This window comes from Gavialis gangeticus, unplaced genomic scaffold (genome assembly GCF_001723915.1).
Source record: "Gavialis gangeticus isolate Ggan-Ray unplaced genomic scaffold, GavGan_comp1, whole genome shotgun sequence".
Classification (NCBI taxonomy): domain Eukaryota; kingdom Metazoa; phylum Chordata; order Crocodylia; family Gavialidae; genus Gavialis; species Gavialis gangeticus.
The window spans coordinates 7,181,608-7,201,445 of record NW_017729027.1 but is presented as its reverse complement, the minus strand read 5'-3'; the positions used below and the strand labels follow the sequence as shown (position 1 = coordinate 7,201,445).

The following is a 19,838-nucleotide window of genomic DNA, read 5'->3' as shown; positions in this document are numbered from 1 at the left end:
GGGGGGGGGGGGGGGGGGGGGGGGGGTAGGAGAGGAGGAAGAATAATGGTGTCCTTGACCAATCATCAATAAATACATAAAAAAGGATCAAAGTGAATATAGAGTCCTTCGCAAATAAGATTCAATGACATTCACGACTGTATTTTTCCATGGGCAACAGAAAAAATAATAGCCCATGTTTCCTGCAAAAGTAATTTCAACCAACATGTTATTTACACTGGAGTAGCTCATAAAGACCCCACCTGATATTAGCATTCATTTGTGCTATTCTATAAATATACAGTAAGATATGTGCTATTAATATATAGTAAGACACAGTCTGCACCCAGAAGAATTCACAGTCTAAACTAATAAAACAAATAAATAGGGACCTACCTAAATCATGGTGGAAGTTCGCAGCGTAGCAGCACCTTTAATCTTGCTCTTTTTGCTGCCATGCTCCCCCCACCTATGGCCACTGAGTGGCCAAGAAGCAATTAATGCTATGGTTCTAGCCTCTCACCCACTCAGTGGCCATAGGTGGGGGGAGCATGGGAAAAAAAGCTAAATTAAAGGTGAACTTCTACAATTTAAGTAAGTACCTACATACGAGAGGTCAGGAGATGGGTGCTCCTCCCTATGTATTGGTTAGGCTGCCCTTACAGTCCCTGGCTTGGACATGAACACTTAGATTAATCTCTTGTGGTACACAATCCAAATATCCACTGCTCTTTACACTTATGGCTGTCACTGGTGCCTTTTTCTTTAGGTGGGGTTGAGATAAGAGAACTTGGGCCCATTCTGCCCCACTGAATTCTAATCCAGGACTCTGGACAGCTGTGCAACCAATCTAATAAGTCATACTTGTCACTCAGCTCTATGTAACCCCTATACCACTTTCTATCTCAGCCCTGAGTCATCTTTGTAGTCTCTGGTCTTTGCTGCCAGGAATTGCTCAGTGTCACTTTCCCAAGCCTGGGGGTTCCTGCCGCTTAGGCTGCCCATTTTAAATGACCTACTTCACTGAATCAGGAGGCCCTTTAATCTCTCCGAATCGAATTGGAACCCTCCAAATCGATTCGGAGAGATTCAGAAAGATTCAGTGATTCAGATGTAGACACAGCTTTAAATGTTTTTCCTACGTACCTCAAGGTACCAGGTGGCTCACAAATGCTGCAATGGTGGGGCAGATGGAGCGTCCCACAGGAGCACGGGGGGCATCCCAGCGCGCTCGGCAGCAGACCCTGAAGTGGACCAGAAGCACTTCCAGTCCACTTCCAGGTCTGTCGGGGAGCATGCGCATGGGGGACCCCTGTGCCCCCACCCCTGGTTTGGCGACTGGTACCTCCTGGGTCTTGAGGGCACCAGGGGTCCCCCCCATGGCCGATCACTGAGCTGGGAGGCCGCAGGGGGGCCACCAGAATGCTCCCCGGAGGACCCAAAAGTACTATTGGTCCACTTCTGGGTTCACCTCCTGTGGGACGCTCCATCTGCATTGTAGCGTTCACAAGCTGTGCCTGGTACCTCAAGGTATGTAGAAAAAACATTTACAGCAGTGTCTATGGCCAAATCACTGATTCTCCAAAATCAGCATTCAATCTTCAGATTTGGATCTGAATCGAATTGAATTGGGGACAGTGATCCAAATCAACTAATTTGATCGCTGTCCCTGATTCGGGCTGAATCCAAATCCGAATTGAATACGACTCGTATCGCACACCCCTAATTCTCACTCTGGTACACAATTACCTCCCACTAATGACAGAAAACAACATTTGGGATTTGGATACTCCCTAGTTCTGTTGTTGGGACAAGCAGATCCTTAAATAAATTAATATTTGAAATGCTAAATTCAAACTTACCCTATTAAACAACAAAACAAACTCAGCTAAGCTCTTCAGGACAGCTGTCCAACTGCCTGACACAATGAGTTATCAAAAGTTCTGTTAGAGATCTCTAAGCCAGTAGATATTAACCAGGATGCCACAGCAGGCTCTTTCCTTCCAGCTGCTCCTCCCCCTACTCACTTCAGTACAGGCTCTTCCCTGCTGGTGACTCCTCCTCCTTCCCAGCCCTTCTTCAAACAGATAAACAGTATAATTAATACATTAGTTTTTGAAATGATGTGCTGCTCAATTTCACAAAAGTTATGGTAGGGGGCCTTGAGTCTAAAAAAAGATTTAGAACCACTGTTCTAGGGACTACCACAATACAAATGAAAAATATTTAGTGGGGAGGGGGAAGATGCCAATGTGCTTTTCAATATATAGTGGGTAGACAAAGAAAAAGGGAAAGAACATTCTAAAGCAACACAGAAACTATCTTCTTTAGAGGACTTGGGTGACAGAAATAATTTTAACTTCTAAACCTTAATAGGAAAGGTTATGAGTTCACAAATCAACCAGGAACAAACCAAAAACTCAATGCTCCTTTCATCCCTGAGGGCATCCATGCATAAATATTTCTGCTTAGAAAGGATTTCTGCATAAGACAGTTTACTAAAATGGATTAAAAATATAGCAATAAAGTCCCTCAAACTATGAGAAGAAGTCTATTTATATTTGGAATATTTTGTGCCGAGGGCTCTTATCCTCTCCCAATTTACAGAATTGGCCCCCAGGACTACAACAAAAAAATAGTAATTGAATTGCCAGAAAAGAAAAATATTTCTAGTTACTGAATAGCAGTTATAATTCAAGAATTCCTCTACTGAAGATACTAAACTCAGCCAATGAGCTTTTATTTTTTATTTGATAGCAGTATTATCCTTCTTATGACTAACAAACCTAAACTTATTGAACAACCCACCTGCATTATGTATTCTACATTATTATTTATTTTCAGAATCAAGCTTTAATTGCTACCACAACTGCTTGCAGGATTACAGTCCAGATTTGTTCTCTGGCACGCTGAGTGCAACACATCAGGAACACAGTTTTAAGCAGATTTGTAGAAAGCAAAAACAATGCTGAGCAAATAAAAATATACTGCTGCTAATATCCACTGATGCTGTTGAATTCCTTATTCATTTTCACCTGCTCTTGCAGTAATTTCTTTGAAATCAACGTTCAAATTCATTTCATGTAAACATTTTAAAGCAAACCATGAGTTAACCACAAGTGATTACAATGGTTTATAAGTTTATGCTCTGTTTTTAAAACTTAAAAGCTATAGCTGTAACAAAACACATGGGGGAAGGGAGGAGAGAGACAAAAATTTGTTCAGTTTCAACAAGATTTGCTGCAACATTTTTAAAGGTAAGTAACAAAAAATGTTATTAAAAGTACTTTGATCACAACTTGTTCAAGAGCTATTTTCTCTCTCTCTTTGTCACTTACTGAATTACTCTGAAGAAAAGAGGTTTATGTGGTACGAGGTTATAATGGAAGAGGTTCACAGAAGATGCATTGAACTTTCAGTGAGGTATTAACTTGGCATCTGTAGATAAACAGTACGGATCTCCAAACCAACAAACACAAGTTAAAAGCCAAACTGGTAGTAACTAAAAAACTGGCACCAAGTCTCATACCAACAGACAGGAGAGGATCCAAGAGGGGTGCAGTAGTGGAGTCATGCCCCTTCCAGTCTGATTACCAATCTACCCAAAGTTTAAAACAAACTATCTGGTAACAGTGTTTCTATTCAGGCAGCACTAACAGAGTCACTTAACTTCATGGCTCAACCTGATTTCTTCTAAACTATTCATGCCACAGGTATTAACGATCCTCTCTCCTTTGTTAATGATCTTGATGTTCCACTAATCAAGCTATCCTTTCTTTTGCAATTCTGCAGTTTGTTAGCTGTTCCTGATAATGTGGCTCCTAATTCCAAAGGCCTGCAGACTGATTTAACTCTAACTAAAAACATTTACTCGGGTGGACATCAACTCAGGTGTGAAAATAACTTCCAGTGAATCTTTACACTGTCAACATGGTCAAGATGGCTAGATTTTGTTTTATGAATCTGAAAGTTGCAGATTTCATTCCAATGAAAAATGACTTAAGAAACAACATGTTTTGATTATTTCTGCCTAGTTTGTTATAGTTTGTAATACCTAATATATATCATATTAATGCAAACTCCAATAAAGCTATATTTGTTTTTGCTTTGATCTTAAACTAAGTATTTCATAGATTTCATAGACATTAGGGCTGGAAGGGGCCTCAGAAGATCATCAAGTCTAGCCCCCTGCCCCAGAGGCAGGAAGTCAGCTATGGTCAAAGGATCCCAGCAAGATAAGCAACCAACCGTTTCTTAAAAGAGTCCAGAGTAGGTGCTTGCACCACCTTTGGAGGGAGTCTATTCCAGGCCTTGGGGCTCAGACAGTAAAGAAGTTTTTCCTTATGTCCAGCCTAAAACAGTCTTGGAGGAGTTTATGACCACTGGACCTTGTCATCCCTTGGAGCGCTCCGGTAAACACGCTTTCTTCCATAATGCACACCCCTTATATACTTTTAGGTTGCCACCAGGTCACCCCTGAGCCTGCACTTTTCCAGGCTAAAGAGTCCCATGGCTCTCAGCCTCTCTTCATAAGGCATGTTTTCTTGCCCTCTGATCACGTGCGTGGCTCTTCTCTGGACTCTTTCAAGCTCTTCCACATCCTTCTTGAATTGTGGAGCTCAGAATTGGACGCAGAACTACAGCTGCAACCTCACCAAAGCTGAGTACAACGGAAGGATGACATCCTAAGATTTGCTTGAGAAGCACCTATGGATGCAAGCCAGAGTTTTGTTCACTTTACCAGCTACAACATTGCATTCATGGCTCAGGTTCATCCTGTGGTTCCCAAGTCCCTATTGGCCATGGTGCTAGTGAGCGTCGCACTGCCAAACCTATAAGTGTGATGTGGAGATTTTTTTTGCTGAGGTGGAGTACCTTGCATTTTTCCGTATTGAATGTCATCAGGTTTTTATCCGCTCATTTTCTGACCCTGTCAAGGTCAGTCTGGATCACCAGCCTATCCTCAGGTGTGAACACTATACCCCAAAACTTGGTGTTATCAGCGAACTAGGCCAGTCTGCTTCTGACACCAATGTTCACATTGTTAATAAAGATGTTAAAGAGTATAGGTCCAAGGATGGAGCCTTGGGGGAGGCCATTGGTCACGGAGCACCATGATGATTTGCTTCCATCGATTACCACTCTGTGGGTCCAACCTCAGAGTGAATTCCCCAGCCATCCAACTGTGATGTAGCTGAGGCTGCAGTTGGCCAATTTTTCCACGAGAAGATCATGAGACACCAGATCAAAGTCTTTTTTAAAGTCCACATACATGATGTCAATCTCTTCTCCCTTGTCCAGGTGATATGTTACCTGGTCATAGGAGGAGATGAGATTGGTCAGGCAAGACCTACCCGCAACAAACCCGTGCTGGTTGTCCCTCAGGATGTTGCCATCAGGCAGCTTGTCAAGAATGGTCTCTTTGATAATTTTTTCCAGAATCTTCCAAGGGATTGAGATCAAGCTGATTGGACTGTAGTTCCCCAGATCTACTTTCCTCCCTTTCTTGAAGATAGGCACCACATTGGCCTTCTTCTAATCTTCAGATACTTCACCAGAGCACCACAAGTTCTTGAATATCCTTGCTGGTGGCTGGGCTATGATGCCTACCAGCTCCTTAAGTACTCTGGGCTGCAATCTGCCAGGACCAGCTGACCTGAAGGTGTCCAGCCTCTCAAGCTGTTCCTTTACAAGGTCTACACCAATGGTGGGTATAAATTCACTCTCACCCTGGCCATCCCACATCATGTTAGATGGGGCGGTCCCATTGGGCTGGTGAAAAACTGACGCAAATTACCCATTAAGCAGATTGGCTTTTTCCTGGATGTTAGTTATCCCATTTGGGTCCAATGTTGCCCTTGCTTTTCTTCTGACTCCCCACATATCTGAAAAAGGACTTTTTATTGTCCTTGATATCTATAGCCAGTTGGAGTTTGGTTCATAGCCAACAGGTTGCACCCTTGACTTTCCTGGTTTACTCCATACAGGTACAGTCCAGTGCAGAAAACTCCTCCTCAGTGGTGATTCCCACCTTTCATCCTTTATAAGCCTCACTTTTTAGATGTAGGAGGTACATGGGCTCCCTGCTGAGCCAAGCGGGTTGTTGTGCCATTTTGCTACCTTTCCTCCGAGATGGGATGGACATCCCTTCTGCTTTCAGGATCACTCCCTTAAGGAGCAACCACTCATCTTGGACTGCCCTCCCTGTTGAGTCATGGCCCCTTAGGGCCTCGACAACAAGCCTCCTGAGCTTATCAAAGTCAGCGTTCCTAAAGTCTAGGACTTCTGGATTGCTGACTGACTTACCAGCTTTCCAATGGATAGTAAAATTGATCAGCTCATTGGTCACTGTCTCCCAGCTTTCTTTCGATTCTTAGGTCGCTGACTAAACCATCCCCCTTGGCCAGTACCAGGTCCAGCAGTGCTTTACTTCTTGCTGGTCCACAGACTTCTTGAGTCAGGCAGACCTCATCCACGTATGTGAGGAAACTTGGTGACCATTCGGATTTGGCTGAGTGATCTTCCCATGAGATGTCCGGGTAGTTGAAGTCGCCCATGACAACCATGCACCAAGAGTGTGCAGCCTCAGCCAGTTCCCTGGCGAATTCCTGGTCAAGCTCTTGTTCCTGATTAGGAGGTCTGTAGTAGACTCCTGCCACTGTGTCCCCTGTGCCACGTTCCCCACATATTTTAACCCAGAAGGTCTCCAGTAGTCCTCTATGCGTGCCAATGTCAGCTTGCAGGGATGTGTAACTTTTCTTGACAAAGACAGCTACAACACAAGACAATCTCTTGTGTACAGGGTATATCCAGTCATAGGTGGAGTCCCACCAGGTCTCTGTTATCCCTATGATATCATAGTCATTCTTGTTTAGCAGGAGGACTAGTTCCTCCTATTTGTTCCCCAACCTCCTGGCACTGGTGTACAGACACACAAGTGTTCCATTTGAAGCCCTAGGCTTTCTTGTACTCCCAGGAGTACACCGTTCCAGGGCTGGGTTAGGAGTGGATTCCTGTGAGTGCCCTAATAATACAGCTGTAGGCCACTACCATATTAGTAAATCTTCTAGCTCACGGGTGGGCAAAATGCAGTCCGAGGGCCAGATGCAGCCCACCCAGCCATTCTATCTGGCCTACAGGGCCCCTAAAAAATTTAGAAAATTAATATTTATCTGCCTGGGCTACCTGTCATATGGCCCTCAATGGCTTGCCAAAACTCAGTAAGCGGCCCTCTGCTCAAAATAATTGCCTACCCCTGTTCTAGCTTCTTCTTACCTGGAGAAAAATGTGTGCTCTTTGTCATGTGTGATGATGCACTACACCATCTGCACCTTTTTTTCCAAATGTCTACATCTGCCCATGCCAACAGAGTTATTAACCAACTGACCTGCAATTAACTGCTCTGTAAAATACTTGGGACACTAAGTGTATGTAAGGGGCTGCAGCAGAGACAGGCAATTATTTTGGGTGGAGGGCCACTTCTTGAGTTTTGGCAAGACATCAAGGGCCACAAGGGTAGCCCCGCTGCTTGACAGGTGGCCTCCCTCTGGTCACCATCTTGGGACCAGAAGTCCTACCCCTAACCAGAAGTCCCCCACTTACCACCAAAAGTACTGCTTTCAGCAAGGATTTTTGCCAACTTGGAATGAGAAAAACAATAACTTGTATTCTAAAAATCAAACGTACTATAACATTCATTCATTTAATTTCAAAAAATATTTTTTGTCCTGATTTACATGCATTTATGTCGTGTACATACAGGTGATAGTATAATAGCTTAAAATGAAGTCTTACTCTTGTATGTTGTGGGATGGTGTGGGTAGGGGGTTTCTGGGGAGTCGATAGGCGTGGGGGGGTGTGAGTGTGGGGGGAGAGGGTGGCTGCAGAGGGTTGTCACATGCATGGAGGGGAAAGGTTTGCCTGCAGCCTGCCCCTGCCACAGCAGGCAGAGCCCCCACCAGCACTCCTCTAAGCCTTTGTTCTGCACTCTTGCGGTTCCTGGCCCTGGGCACTCATGTGGGCCCCGTGCTCCTGCCCACTGCCACTACCCCCTCCATCTACCAACACTACCTTTCTCCTGCCACTTCCCCGCCCCCCACCCTTCACCACCCTGGTACCATGTCCCAGCTGCATGGCTGAGATCACAGGACACAGCAGGAACTGGACTGGCTTGGCTGGCACTGCACAAAGCCAGCCAAGAATTGCGGGGGCCAGGCCAGCTCCTCCTGAGTCCTGCAGCCTGGCACTGCAGCCAGGAACATGTGGTGCCAGAGAGGTGGCAGCTGTGGGTAGGAAAGCAGGGAAATGGCTGCAGCAGGCTGCAGGGGAGTGGCAGTGAGCAGGCGTGCAGAATGCAGCAACAGTTGGGCAGGAGCGCAGGGCCTGTACTGGTGCACCAGGGCCAGTGCTGGCAGGGGCCCAGGGTGGGGCGCTGGCTGGCAGGGGCTCTATGGAGCCAGGCTGGGCTGCACCAGCAGGGAGAGGAGGGAGCCAGATAGGCTCCATGGAGCCCCTGCCAGCCTGTCCCTGCTGGCACTGGCCCCAGTGCACTGATGCAGGCCCTGCACTCCCACTCAGTTATTGCTGCATGCAGCACCTGCTCACCCATTCCCCTGCCTTCCGCAGCCATTTCTCTGCTTCCCCCCTCCCCACCCATCTTCTGGCCGCTCTGGCACCACATGGTTCCTGGCTGCAGTGCCAGGACCACAGGAGCCGGCCCAGCCCGGACCCAAGGATTCGGATGATCGCCCACAGTCTTCCCCTGCTTATCTGAATTTCCCTCTCTGGCGTAGGGAGGCAGGAACAGCCCCAGGGTCCCAGGCCAGAAGCCCCTGCCAGGCAGAGGCTTCTGGCTAGGGTTGGGGCCAGGCCAGCCTTGCTGCTGTGGCTGCTTAGTCCTGCCACCGGCTCCTGGGTCCTGCTGCTGCTGACTCCTGTCATCCTTGATAGGCAGCCAGAGGGAGATAAATATTAATTTTCTAATTTTTTAGGGGGCCCACATGCTAGATAGAGTAGGATCTGGCCCAAGGGCCATATTTTGCCCGCCCCTGGGCTGCACTGTAGAAGCACAATTCTGTTCTGCATCATGCAAGAGGCCTCTGTCTGGTACTGTCTGGTTTGTGGAGGACTTCTGACCACACCCATGATTTTCTTTGCTTTTGTTTTTTATTTTTTTAATATTTTGACTGTAGTGGTTAGCACAAAAGATGACATTAAGTACAAGGAATGTGAAATGCTTATACTAAGCTAAAAGCCAAACAATAAGGGTATAGCAATACACAGCAAGAAGTTTGAAAAGAGGCATTATTAGGAAATGAGTTAGATCTGTGCAAGTTTTGTTTTTCCTGTTTGGTTTCAGAAGGATGATTAATCACAGTCAGATGATAAGATCTCTTCTGATTTCAAACACATGGTAAGAGGAGAAAAATTATGGCTTTTCATAGATGCTAGCATCAGAAGGGATCTCAACAGATCATCGAGTCTGACCCCCTGCCTAGGCAGGAAAGAGTGCTGGGGTCAGGTGACCCCAGCAAGATGCCTATCCAGCCTTCTCTTAAAGACCCCCAAGGTAGGGAAGAGCACCATCACCCTTGGAAGCCCGTTCCAAATTTTGGCCACCGGGAAGTTTTTCCTGATATCTAGCCTAAATCTACTCTTTATTAGTTTATGACCATTGTTCCTTGTTACCCCAAGAGGTGCCCTGGTGAACAGAGCATCTCCGATCCCTTGCTGCATCCCCCACATGAATTTGCAGGCAGCCACAAGATCACCTCTCAGCCTTCTGGGGGGGGGGCTGAAAAGGTCCAGGTCCCTCAGTCTCTCCTCATAGGCTTTGTCCTGTAAGCCCCTAACCATATAAGTGACCCTCCTCTGGACCCTCTCAAGTCTATCAACATCCTTCTTGGAGTACGGCACCCAAAACTGGACGCAGAACTCCAACTGTGGTCTGACCAATGTCGTACAGAGGGTAAGTATTACTTCCTTGGATCCATTTGTCATGCATCTACTGATGCATGATAAAGTGTGGTTAGCTTTGCTGATGATTTCACCACACTGACGACTCATGTTCATCTTGGAGTCCACTATGACTCCAAGATCCCTTTTCACTTCTGTGCTGCTGAGAGGGTCACTTCCCAGCCACTAAGTGTGCCAGATATTTTTGCACCCTAGGTGCAGCACTCTGCACTTGTCCTTTTTTACTGCATCTTATTGTGTACTGCCCACTTTTCAAAACTGCACCCCCACCATTTAGTATCATCCGCAAACTTGGACAGAGTACATTTCACACCCACATCCTAAGTCACTGATGAAGATATTGAAGAGTACAGGTCCAACGACCGAACCCTGCAGGACCTCACTATCCACATCCTTCCAGGTTGATACTGACCCATCTAGTACCACTCTCTGGGTGTGACCACTAAGCCAATTTGCCACCCACTGGACCATGTAAACATCTATGTCATAGCCTCTTAATTTATTTATGAGAATGGGATGAGATACTGTATTGAAGGTCTTGCTAAAATCCAAGAAAATAACATTTATCCCTACTCCTGAATCTAAGCATTTTATGACCCTGTCATAAAATGAAACCAGATTGGTCAGGTGTGATCTATCTGCTACAAATCCATGCTGGCTTCCCTGCTGCATTATTTTTCCTGCTGGACTCCCATAAATATGACTCTTCATAATCTTTTCAAAGACGTTTCCAAGGATGGAGGTGAGACTGACTGACTTATAATTACTTGGATCTTCCTTCCTCCTTTTCTTGAAAATAGGAACCCCACTGACCCTTTTCTAGTCCTCCAGAACCTGACCCAAGTGCCACAAGTGCTCAAACAGCCATGCCAGTGGTTCTGCTATGACACCAGCCAATTCCTTCAGTACCCCATGGTAAAAAAAATAAGAGCAAAACAACATTCTTAGCTATGGAGCAGCTGAAAAAAATACTAAAAAGCTGTCAGATATTCAACCCCTAAATAGACTGGCCTGTTTAAAGCTATTTACATCCCATCCATTACAAAAAACAACCAATACAAACGTTCAAGCAGGCAAGATAAATAGGCACTGTAACTACTATGTCCCTCCTGCCCTTGATGTTAAGCCATGAACCAGAGCAAAAGGGTTTTTAGCTGTTTCTGCCAGCTGAATACCAGCTTCACAACTCTACCTCTTGGGCAGCCAATGGCACAGTCCCCAAAGCAAATGAAAATTAAATTTTTAGAAACAAAGTATCTATAGATAGTCCACTATAGAAGAAGAGACATGCATCATTCCTGAATAAAGACCTGGGAAGAAGCCTTTGACAGAAGAGTATTCCTTTCTCATTTCCGACATTTCTCTTTACCTTTATTTCACCAAAACAATGTGTTACTGATTTTGTAAACAACTCATAAAATAGGACTGGGATGGCAATGTGAATAACTAAGAAAATATGGCTGTTATCTGTAAAATATGCCAAGGTGGTTAAATCTTTCTTCTGACAGAATCAAACATGAAAATCTGCTGAAAAGCAAATCTACAAGCAATTCTGCACTAATACCTGTAAATAATCATCACATCACACTATCAGAAATTTCCTCCACCAATAAGAACATGATACAGACAGAGTCTGAGCATTCTTTGTAGAATTTAGGCAGAAGAATGTTTAAAACATTTAGTCCTTGAACATATCCTGTTTATATGTGGTGCAATCACTATGCAAACATCACTGGGAAGAGCATATAAACAACACCTCAAGTCTTCGAAAGATTTACATTTACCTTTTATAGATTATTACTATAATAAATTATATTTTCTGGTAAAGTCTATAAGACCTTGGGTTACAATACTGTTTAGTATCAACACAGTGCCTCCGGGAAATATATTTAAAATTTTAAATGTGAAATGTGCACACACCTATTTAAAAACACCACTTACCAGGAGTTAAGGAAAAACAACAAATCCCAAACAATTTCTGCATCTGATCTATCATCATAGAAACAACTTTGGTGAAAAATTCTTTCATCAGCTGTGCAAATACTGAAGTCATTGACGAATATAATTTAGCATCTTTGTTCACCACCAGTTAAATATAAAGTGAGGCTATTAAAAGCTATTATAAACCATAACCAAACATTACACTGGCAGCATCTTTTATCCATATCTACACGTAAAAGCCTGCTGAAATCAAATATTTTCTTTATTAAACCTCCAATAGGTTTGCACATATCTAAAACAAACAAGTCTACATCATTCACTTTAAAGGCTTTCCCCACCCCTAAAGAAGATTGACTGTAGCTGAAATAATGCCACTATTGGGTTGAAAGCAAGTTATAATTATCCCACACACAGACACTGACTAATTTTGTAATATATCAAAACTATAGTCATATCTTAGGGTGCAAACGGATATAACACTTGGAACTGTTCCACGAATGTCACTGATTGGGAACTGGTTCATAATTGTCCTTTGACAGAAGTTCTAAGTAGAACCCTGACCTTTTAGAGACTGTATTGGTGACAAAACCCCAACAGGGGATAGGCAGAGTACCCAGGTCATCATGCCTTCCAGGGAACAGTACCTAGGAGTTTTTCCAGGATTCCCCTAGAGGGGGAGTGTTGCTGTGTGACATGGCTTGTGAGCCGTATTCTGAGGGAGGGGTGATCCCCACCCAAAACAGCATCTGCTCGTGAGGAAAACTAGCCTGGGAAGGGCTGATGATGTGTGGAACTCACCTGCAGGTACCAGAGCTGAAACGCCAGAGAGGCGCACAGCACCATCACACCATTTTAAAAGTACGCACCCCCCGTGCAGAGGAGGGCACGCAGGGAGTGATGTACAAAAAATGCACACCTGGAAGCACAGAGAAGCTGGGTGCCAAAGGTGGAGAAATGCAGCCAGGTGCCAGAGTAGGATGAAAGCAGCAGAGAGAGCCCCCTTGCTCTGGCATGGTCGAAAACCCAAGCTGCTGAACCAAGCAAAAACAGCAGGGAGAGACCCCTGAGTCCAGCAAGCTTTAAAGTATGGGGCCCTAGGGTACGACAGGGGAGCTAGCCAAGACAAAAGTTGGAGGAGTTCTCATCCATGAGGCTCGTAAGCCTGAAGAACTGAGGTGACAGTAGAGTCTCAGACCAATGAGGAACATCCTAAGGAGGACATGCAAGTGTGAACCCCATATAGTGATGGCCAGAGGGCACTGTGGAACTATGATTATTTTGGTTTGTGTTACTTGTTTTCTACATAATGTTTAAAGGCGCTTGAAGCATGTATACCTGTACCAAGGCTGAGTTATAAGTGAGTTGAATTTACGTTAAGACTGGACTCTTAAACACTGCCAATACTGTTACCAATACAAGACTGGTTAGACAGACATGGCCCTGAGGGGGACCATCCAGGACTCTGATGCATTAAGATTAATTTTGATAGTACCATTTGTGTCCTATGACTGGTGGCCACAGGGTATGCAACTAATCCCGTGCTGAGAAGCACCACCCATCTAACATCACAGTTGGCATATGGAAGAGGTGTAGGGGAGGTGGAGCCCCAAGAAATATACCTAGGGGAATCTCTAGAAGAAAAGAAAATCCCCCATTATTGAAGCCTCTCTTTTCAGGTTGTTTTTTTTTTGATCAAATCGTGGCAGACAAAGAGGGACTTTGTTTCCTCCCTTTTTGGGAAAACATTTCTAAGACCCAGGAGAAAATATAAGCAAAGGACACTTCACATAGTGAGGTGACACAGGTAGACACGTGGGTCATCACACTCCTTTCCCCAACAGGGTCACAAGGAGGAAGACCCAGATTGGGGAAGGGGGTAGGAGTGGAGAGGTTGCCAGGTGTTATGTATCCCCCTGCTTGTGGTTTCCTGCAGGCTAGGTGCTCTATTCCTCTGCACCTCTGCTAAAACTCTCCTGCTTTTCCAACCCCTGCCTTGGAAAGCCACCTTGAAATTTCACCTCTCTGCTACAGTTCCTAGGTGGTGGGGATCCTTGCTCATTTGGAATGGGATAGGGATTGAAGGGCTTGCCAAGTGTTTAACTCCTGCTTCTAGGCTGCCTGCCACCACCACTCTTTACCCACCCCACTGGTCAAGCCTCAGTTTCCCTGCATGCCTCGCCTGCACAGCCTATAGTGCTTATACACTTGCTTATACACTACCAAACTCTGTGTGATGGTATCTGGGCAGAGGGTGACCAAGTGAGTTGTGGGGAGTGGGGGGGGGAGGAAGGGAGGTAGAAGGGGGTGATTAGGGGTCCCTTCTTCATTCTAGAGGCTGATTGCTTTGGGTCTTCCCACAATCTCTGCCTCATGCTGCAGGTTTAAGAGGATTTTCCACAGTAATCCATTTATCTTGTATTGTCAGCAATTACATAGAGATGTGTGTGCAGGGTGGAACCTGCAAGGTAGGACTAGCTGCATGAATGCAGCACAGAAGAGAAGAAATAATTAACAGTTAATGAGTTAATTCACTTCACACTGAGCATGAAAATGACAGCCATCCTGTTCCATTAAGTGCCCATTATGCAATGGTTGTTTCCCCGCACATCAATCAACAACTGAAAGGTGTTTACTGTTATAGGGGGCCACAAAGCCCATCTCCTCCATCCCCACAGAACCTGGCAACCCCACCCCCACAATCTAAATTAAGCCTGGACCTCTACTCTGGGTTCCTAAAAGGGAAGTGAAACTGACAGAGACTTTCTGCTTTCCCACCCATGCAGACTGCTCTCTGTAGGTAATTAGTCTTTGGGAAGTAGAGTTTTGGTTGCATTCCAAAGCAGCCCCATTTCCCTAGAAGAGTTTAGGATGCCTGGAGGACCAGACATATGACACTCAGAACTGTTTCAAAATAGTATTTGATTTTCCCAATGTGCTTTTGAAATGGTCCAGGAAGTTTAAATCAATCTAAAGTGGTGTGACATATATGTCTAGACTCTAGAGGCATTTATATACATACCTTTTCATCCCGTGATGCACCAAAGATCTAGTGGGTTGAAGCAGACTCACTTAATCAAGTCTGCTCTGCATGCGAGTTGACACATACTGTGCTGCTTTGTGTGCAGTTGTATAAGTGGCAAAATGCACGTCACCATGCAGAAAAGGGCAGCAGTGCACTTTTGAACTAAAACACCTTTGATGCGTTAGTGGATGTGTGTGTATGTGTATAGTGTTGATGGGGGATGTGTGTGACTGTGTATGTTTCGAAGGATTGAGTGCGACTTTGGATGTTGAATCTCATTTGATAGGTTGGATTCAATAAAAAAAATTAAAAAGAAAAGGAAAAGTGTTATATTCAAAGGCATTAAAACATTTTGTAACCTTAATGTAACTTAGCTATTATAGTTGTAAGGGTAATGTAACTCTGGACCTTAACTTTTCAATAAGTTGGGCAGGAGCTTAGCTCCGAGGTTCTAACTGGCTTTAAAAGAGACAAATTACTGAAAACACTATGCTGTGAAAATTCACTCCATTAGATTTAAAATTTGCCTGGAGGGCCCAAAGGAATAGAACTTAAAATGAAAAGAGAAGATACTTACTCCTTATTTCTGTTTTTAATGCAGGGAAGGTAAAGAACTTTGACAGCATTCCAAGTACCTGATGATTTGGCATTAGACCTCAAACTATCTTCAAACAATGTAAAAACATTGCTGGGAGCTGAATTTCCAAGAGACTCCACCAGTAACGTGTCAACATTTAAAAGCCACATCTGAAGATAAAGAAATATTTTAATTACAGGATACAACATCAGTTCAGACTTGTTCTGTTACTCCAGCCTTTGGTGCGATATGTTATGAGTAGATGACATTAAGACCATATATTTATATTGCTTTGTTTTTTGCTAGCATGTGATAAAACTAGTTTTTAACAAACTGTTAATGGATTCAAACTAATATAGCTTATGTTCATTTTTTTCAGTGTAGACACGTTTCCAGTGAAGATCAAACAGATTTTGGAATTTTTTTAAAACTAAATGCTGGAGGATTTATTACTGGTATTAACAGTACTGTAATTGTGTACCTATGTTTCTTTGTGATAGAGCCTCAAGAATGCTCATTGCTAGAAAAAAAAGGAAACACTCCCAAATCTTCTGGTCCAGTAACAAATATTCGATTGTTCTTTTTACTTTTCAGTGACATATCCAGTACATGTGTTGAAACTCAGGTCCTGAGGAAAGGAATGGAAGTGAGAGACTGCCTACTGGAAGAAGCAAGCAACGGGAGTTTTGGGACACAGAAAGATATAATGGTAGCTTAGACTGGATGAAGCTGAGGCACAGAAAGAATGGCCAGCAATCACTGTTTATTAATACTAATAGGGGCCCAATTACAAAGAGTAACATGGTCTCTAGCCAAACTTAATTTGGAAAATAATACTAATGCATGGCTGATAATGGGAATCAGCGTTCTCTAACACTAACTTGGCACAGAAATGCTGACAGTCTCTATTAATGAAGAGTTTTGAGAAATCTGATTTTTGCACTATATTATTTGTGATCCTCATATTTAATTTAATCCCAAGTCTTTATCAGGATAAAGATTCTTTTGTACTGGAAGCTATACAAAACCATTCAGGTCTCTCCTTCATTTATTTGCTGGCCATGGCAGTAGGATGACTTGAGTTACCACAAGACAATTAATTTTCATAAGTTTTTCTAATAGATTTTTTCCTCTTTTTAAAGATATTATTTCAGTTTTCTTTGTATGTTACTCATTAAACATATTACTTTGTACTGTCCTTTAAGGATTTTCAATTGTTTTTCCTCAAAGACTAAAGTTGCTCTTTGAATTGACAACTAATTTTAATAGGTTCTTTTTGTACATGATTTAATATTCACCTTGATGGTCTTTTGATTGCTAAACAAAATTTCTTCTATAGAAAGCCAGGGGTTTGATGGTGCATTTAGTTGAGGTAGTCAGTCATTCTCAAACTTTTTAGAATCAAGGCACTGCTCCTTAGACTTAAGCCACTGCTAGGAAAATGCCAGCTCTTAGCTTTCATCTGTTTCTTAACTATGGAAAGATACAGTACTTTTTTGGTTGCAAGAAACTCAGAAACATCACAACAGGTCAGAACATTTTAGAATGGATTCCTATCTGAAATCTCAGAGTATATCTTGTGAGTCATGGCACACCTAACAGTGGTAATATTGTATAGAACCCAATGGCACCCTTAGAAGGATCTTACAGCACCCTGGCTGAGAATCACTGAATTAAGGAGTAGTCTTTTGCTTCTGAAAACCTGGGCAACCTCAGATTATGACAAAAAATATTACGTTTGGTGATTTGTTCATGCTGAATAACACTTACTATTCAATACAGCTTCTCAGGGAACAGCGGCCCCAAGGTCACGGTGGGCCGAGGGTTTCGATACGAAACAGGCAGGATTGGCGGCAAGGAGTCTGAGCAGTACGGGACACGTGCGGTTTCAAATAAAGTTGATTTATTTACTTACGCTTTTAGAGCGTAGGCGGAAATCTTGCTTTTTCAGTTACAGTGTTAACGAGCGTACAAACGACAGAGGGGTCTGTTGGCCCACGGGGTTCTCGAGTGAGCCCTTTCTTTCTAGCCGGAGCTAGATGTGGCTGCCCAACTCGATAGTCCCAGGGCTGGTCAACAGCTCATAAATCGGGATACGAACAACAGAATTGTAACACGTAGAATGTCGTGATGCCAGTCCAAATGGACGAAACGGGTGGTCGTTGAGATGCCGAAGTCGATGTGGAGGTCAAAATTACGATGTCGTAGCCAGTGGTCGAGATGCGGGATCGTGGTCAAGGTCGAAACCGAAATTAGTTCGTTAGCCAGAGATCAATACAGAATAATCAGATCAAGACGAATCGAATAAATCACAAAATCATGGCTGTGAGGAGACCAGTGGGCCCAAAGCCCTCCTGAGGAGAAGTCCCTGTAGCCGCAGCCTCTGCTCTCAGGATCGGGTTGATCTCTCCCTGTGAGACAGTCCCTGCCAAGGCAGCATCTGTTGAACAGGTCGAGCGCGGTCTCCCCCCTGAGGAACCACGCAAACAGGCCGTGAAAACAGGCATGATCTCCTGGGTCCAGCAGGGGAGTTTGCACACAAGGGTGCATGGGAGGGCCCCAAGGCCCTGCCTGTGAGAGCCCAGAGTAGACAGTCCCGCTGTAGCCAGCCCACCAGTGGCATGACACTGATGGGCAAGTGCTGCACCCTGAGGGTCCCCTCAGGGCCTGCGCCCCCCAGAGGCCTCCACCCAGACAGAGCGCATGGTTCCAGGCTCCACACAGATGGAGCCCCTGGCTCTCAGCTGTCGGGTCTGCCTGTCGTTTTTTCAGGCTCTGGGGCCCAGGAGCATGGCCACCTCCCTTTGTGAGGTCTGCTCCCTACTGGGGTCTCTGGCACGCCAGCTGGAGGAGCTCCAGGCCACAGTCCAGAGACTGCGTGCCATTAGGGACTGTGAGCAGGAGACAGACTCCTACTGCCAGGCCCTTCTCCCCTGGGACCAAGGTCTCCCTCCATGACAAGGGAGGAACCTCCCATTCTGTCCAGTCCAGGGGATGGACCAAGGTGGTCAAGAGCCCCGAGGCCCACTGCAGCAAGGCCCCTGCCCCGCTGCAGCCTTGCAACAGGTATGAACCTCTTGCAGCCCTAGCAGAGCCTGCTAAGTTGCCAGCTCCCGCAGGCAACACGGGCTCTACTGTAGCTACTGCCCCCACTCTCTCCAAGACAAAACGCAAAGCGTTTGTTGTGGGAGACTCCATCCTGAGGGGGACTGATGGGGTAATCTACTCCCCTCACCCGTTAGCCCAGGAAGTTTGCTACTTTCCGGGAGCCCATACCTGGGACACTGAGGAGAAGATCCCTAAGCTCCTCTAGCCCACTGACCACTATCCCATGCTCCTCATCCATGTGGGCACCAGTGACGTGGCCCAGAGTGCTCCCAGCTGGGTCATGATGCACTACAGGGATTTGGGAGCAGGGCTAAAGGGTCTGGGGGCACAGGTGGTGTTTTCTTCAATCCTCCCAGTCTCAGGCTATGGGCTGAGCAGGGAGAGGAGGACCCAGGTAGTTAACCAAAGACTGCAGCACTGGTGTCATCGGGAGGGCTTCCATGACCACAGCCCACTCTTTGGTGAGAGAGGCAGTGAGCTGCTGGGAAGGGATGGCCTCCCCTCTCCCCGCTGGGGAGGAGGCTATTCTCAGCCAGACTGGCTGACCTGTTGCATCGGGCTTTAAACTAAGCCCACCGGGGGATGGGGGACTACCGCCACTGCTAGCCCACTGAGCAACCCTTGCAAAGCCAGCAGACCAAGGCACTTAAGGGAGCCCACCCCTGCCCCAGCCCTGGAACAAACTGTAAGCAAGGCAAAGGCCCCCAAGGGGACACTTGCATGCCTATACACAAAAGCCAGGAGCTTGGGGAACAAACAGAAGGAACTTGTCCTCCTGCTAAACACAAATAACTATGATGTCACAGGGATAATGGAGACCTGGTGGGACTCCACCCATGACTGGGCCACAGGTATAGATGGCTATACCCTGTACAGGAGGGATCAAGTGCACAAAAGGGGCGGGGATGTAGCTCTCTATATCAAGGAAAGCTACGCATCCCTGCAAGCCGACATTGGCACCCACGGTGGACTTGAGAACCTTTGGGTTAAAATCCGTGGAGAACACGGCACTGGGGATACTATGGTGGGAGTCAAGATCTTGACCAGGAGTTTGCAAGAGAATTGGCTGAGGCCGCATGCTCCCAGTGTATGGTTGTCATGAGAGCCTTTAACTACCCAGATATCTCATGGTAGGAGCGCTCAGCCAAATCCAACCGGGCGCAAAGCTTTCTTTCATGTGTGGATGACCTCCATTTGACGCAGGAAGTCTACTGGCCGAGAAGAGGTAAAGCACTG

At 45.4% G+C, this 19,838-nt stretch overlaps 1 protein-coding gene across 2 annotated transcripts in view; it reads right to left on the bottom strand.

The window, feature by feature from the left end:
• Window positions 1-19,838, bottom strand: part of UBE3D (ubiquitin protein ligase E3D) — a 213,983-nt gene that overhangs the window by 149,390 nt on the left and 44,755 nt on the right. For both annotated transcript variants that reach the window (XM_019520433.1, XM_019520434.1), the window contains exon 8: window positions 15,495-15,664. In XM_019520433.1, coding sequence (XP_019375978.1) covers window positions 15,495-15,664 — 170 coding nt within the window. The remainder of the gene's footprint in view (window positions 1-15,494; window positions 15,665-19,838) is intronic.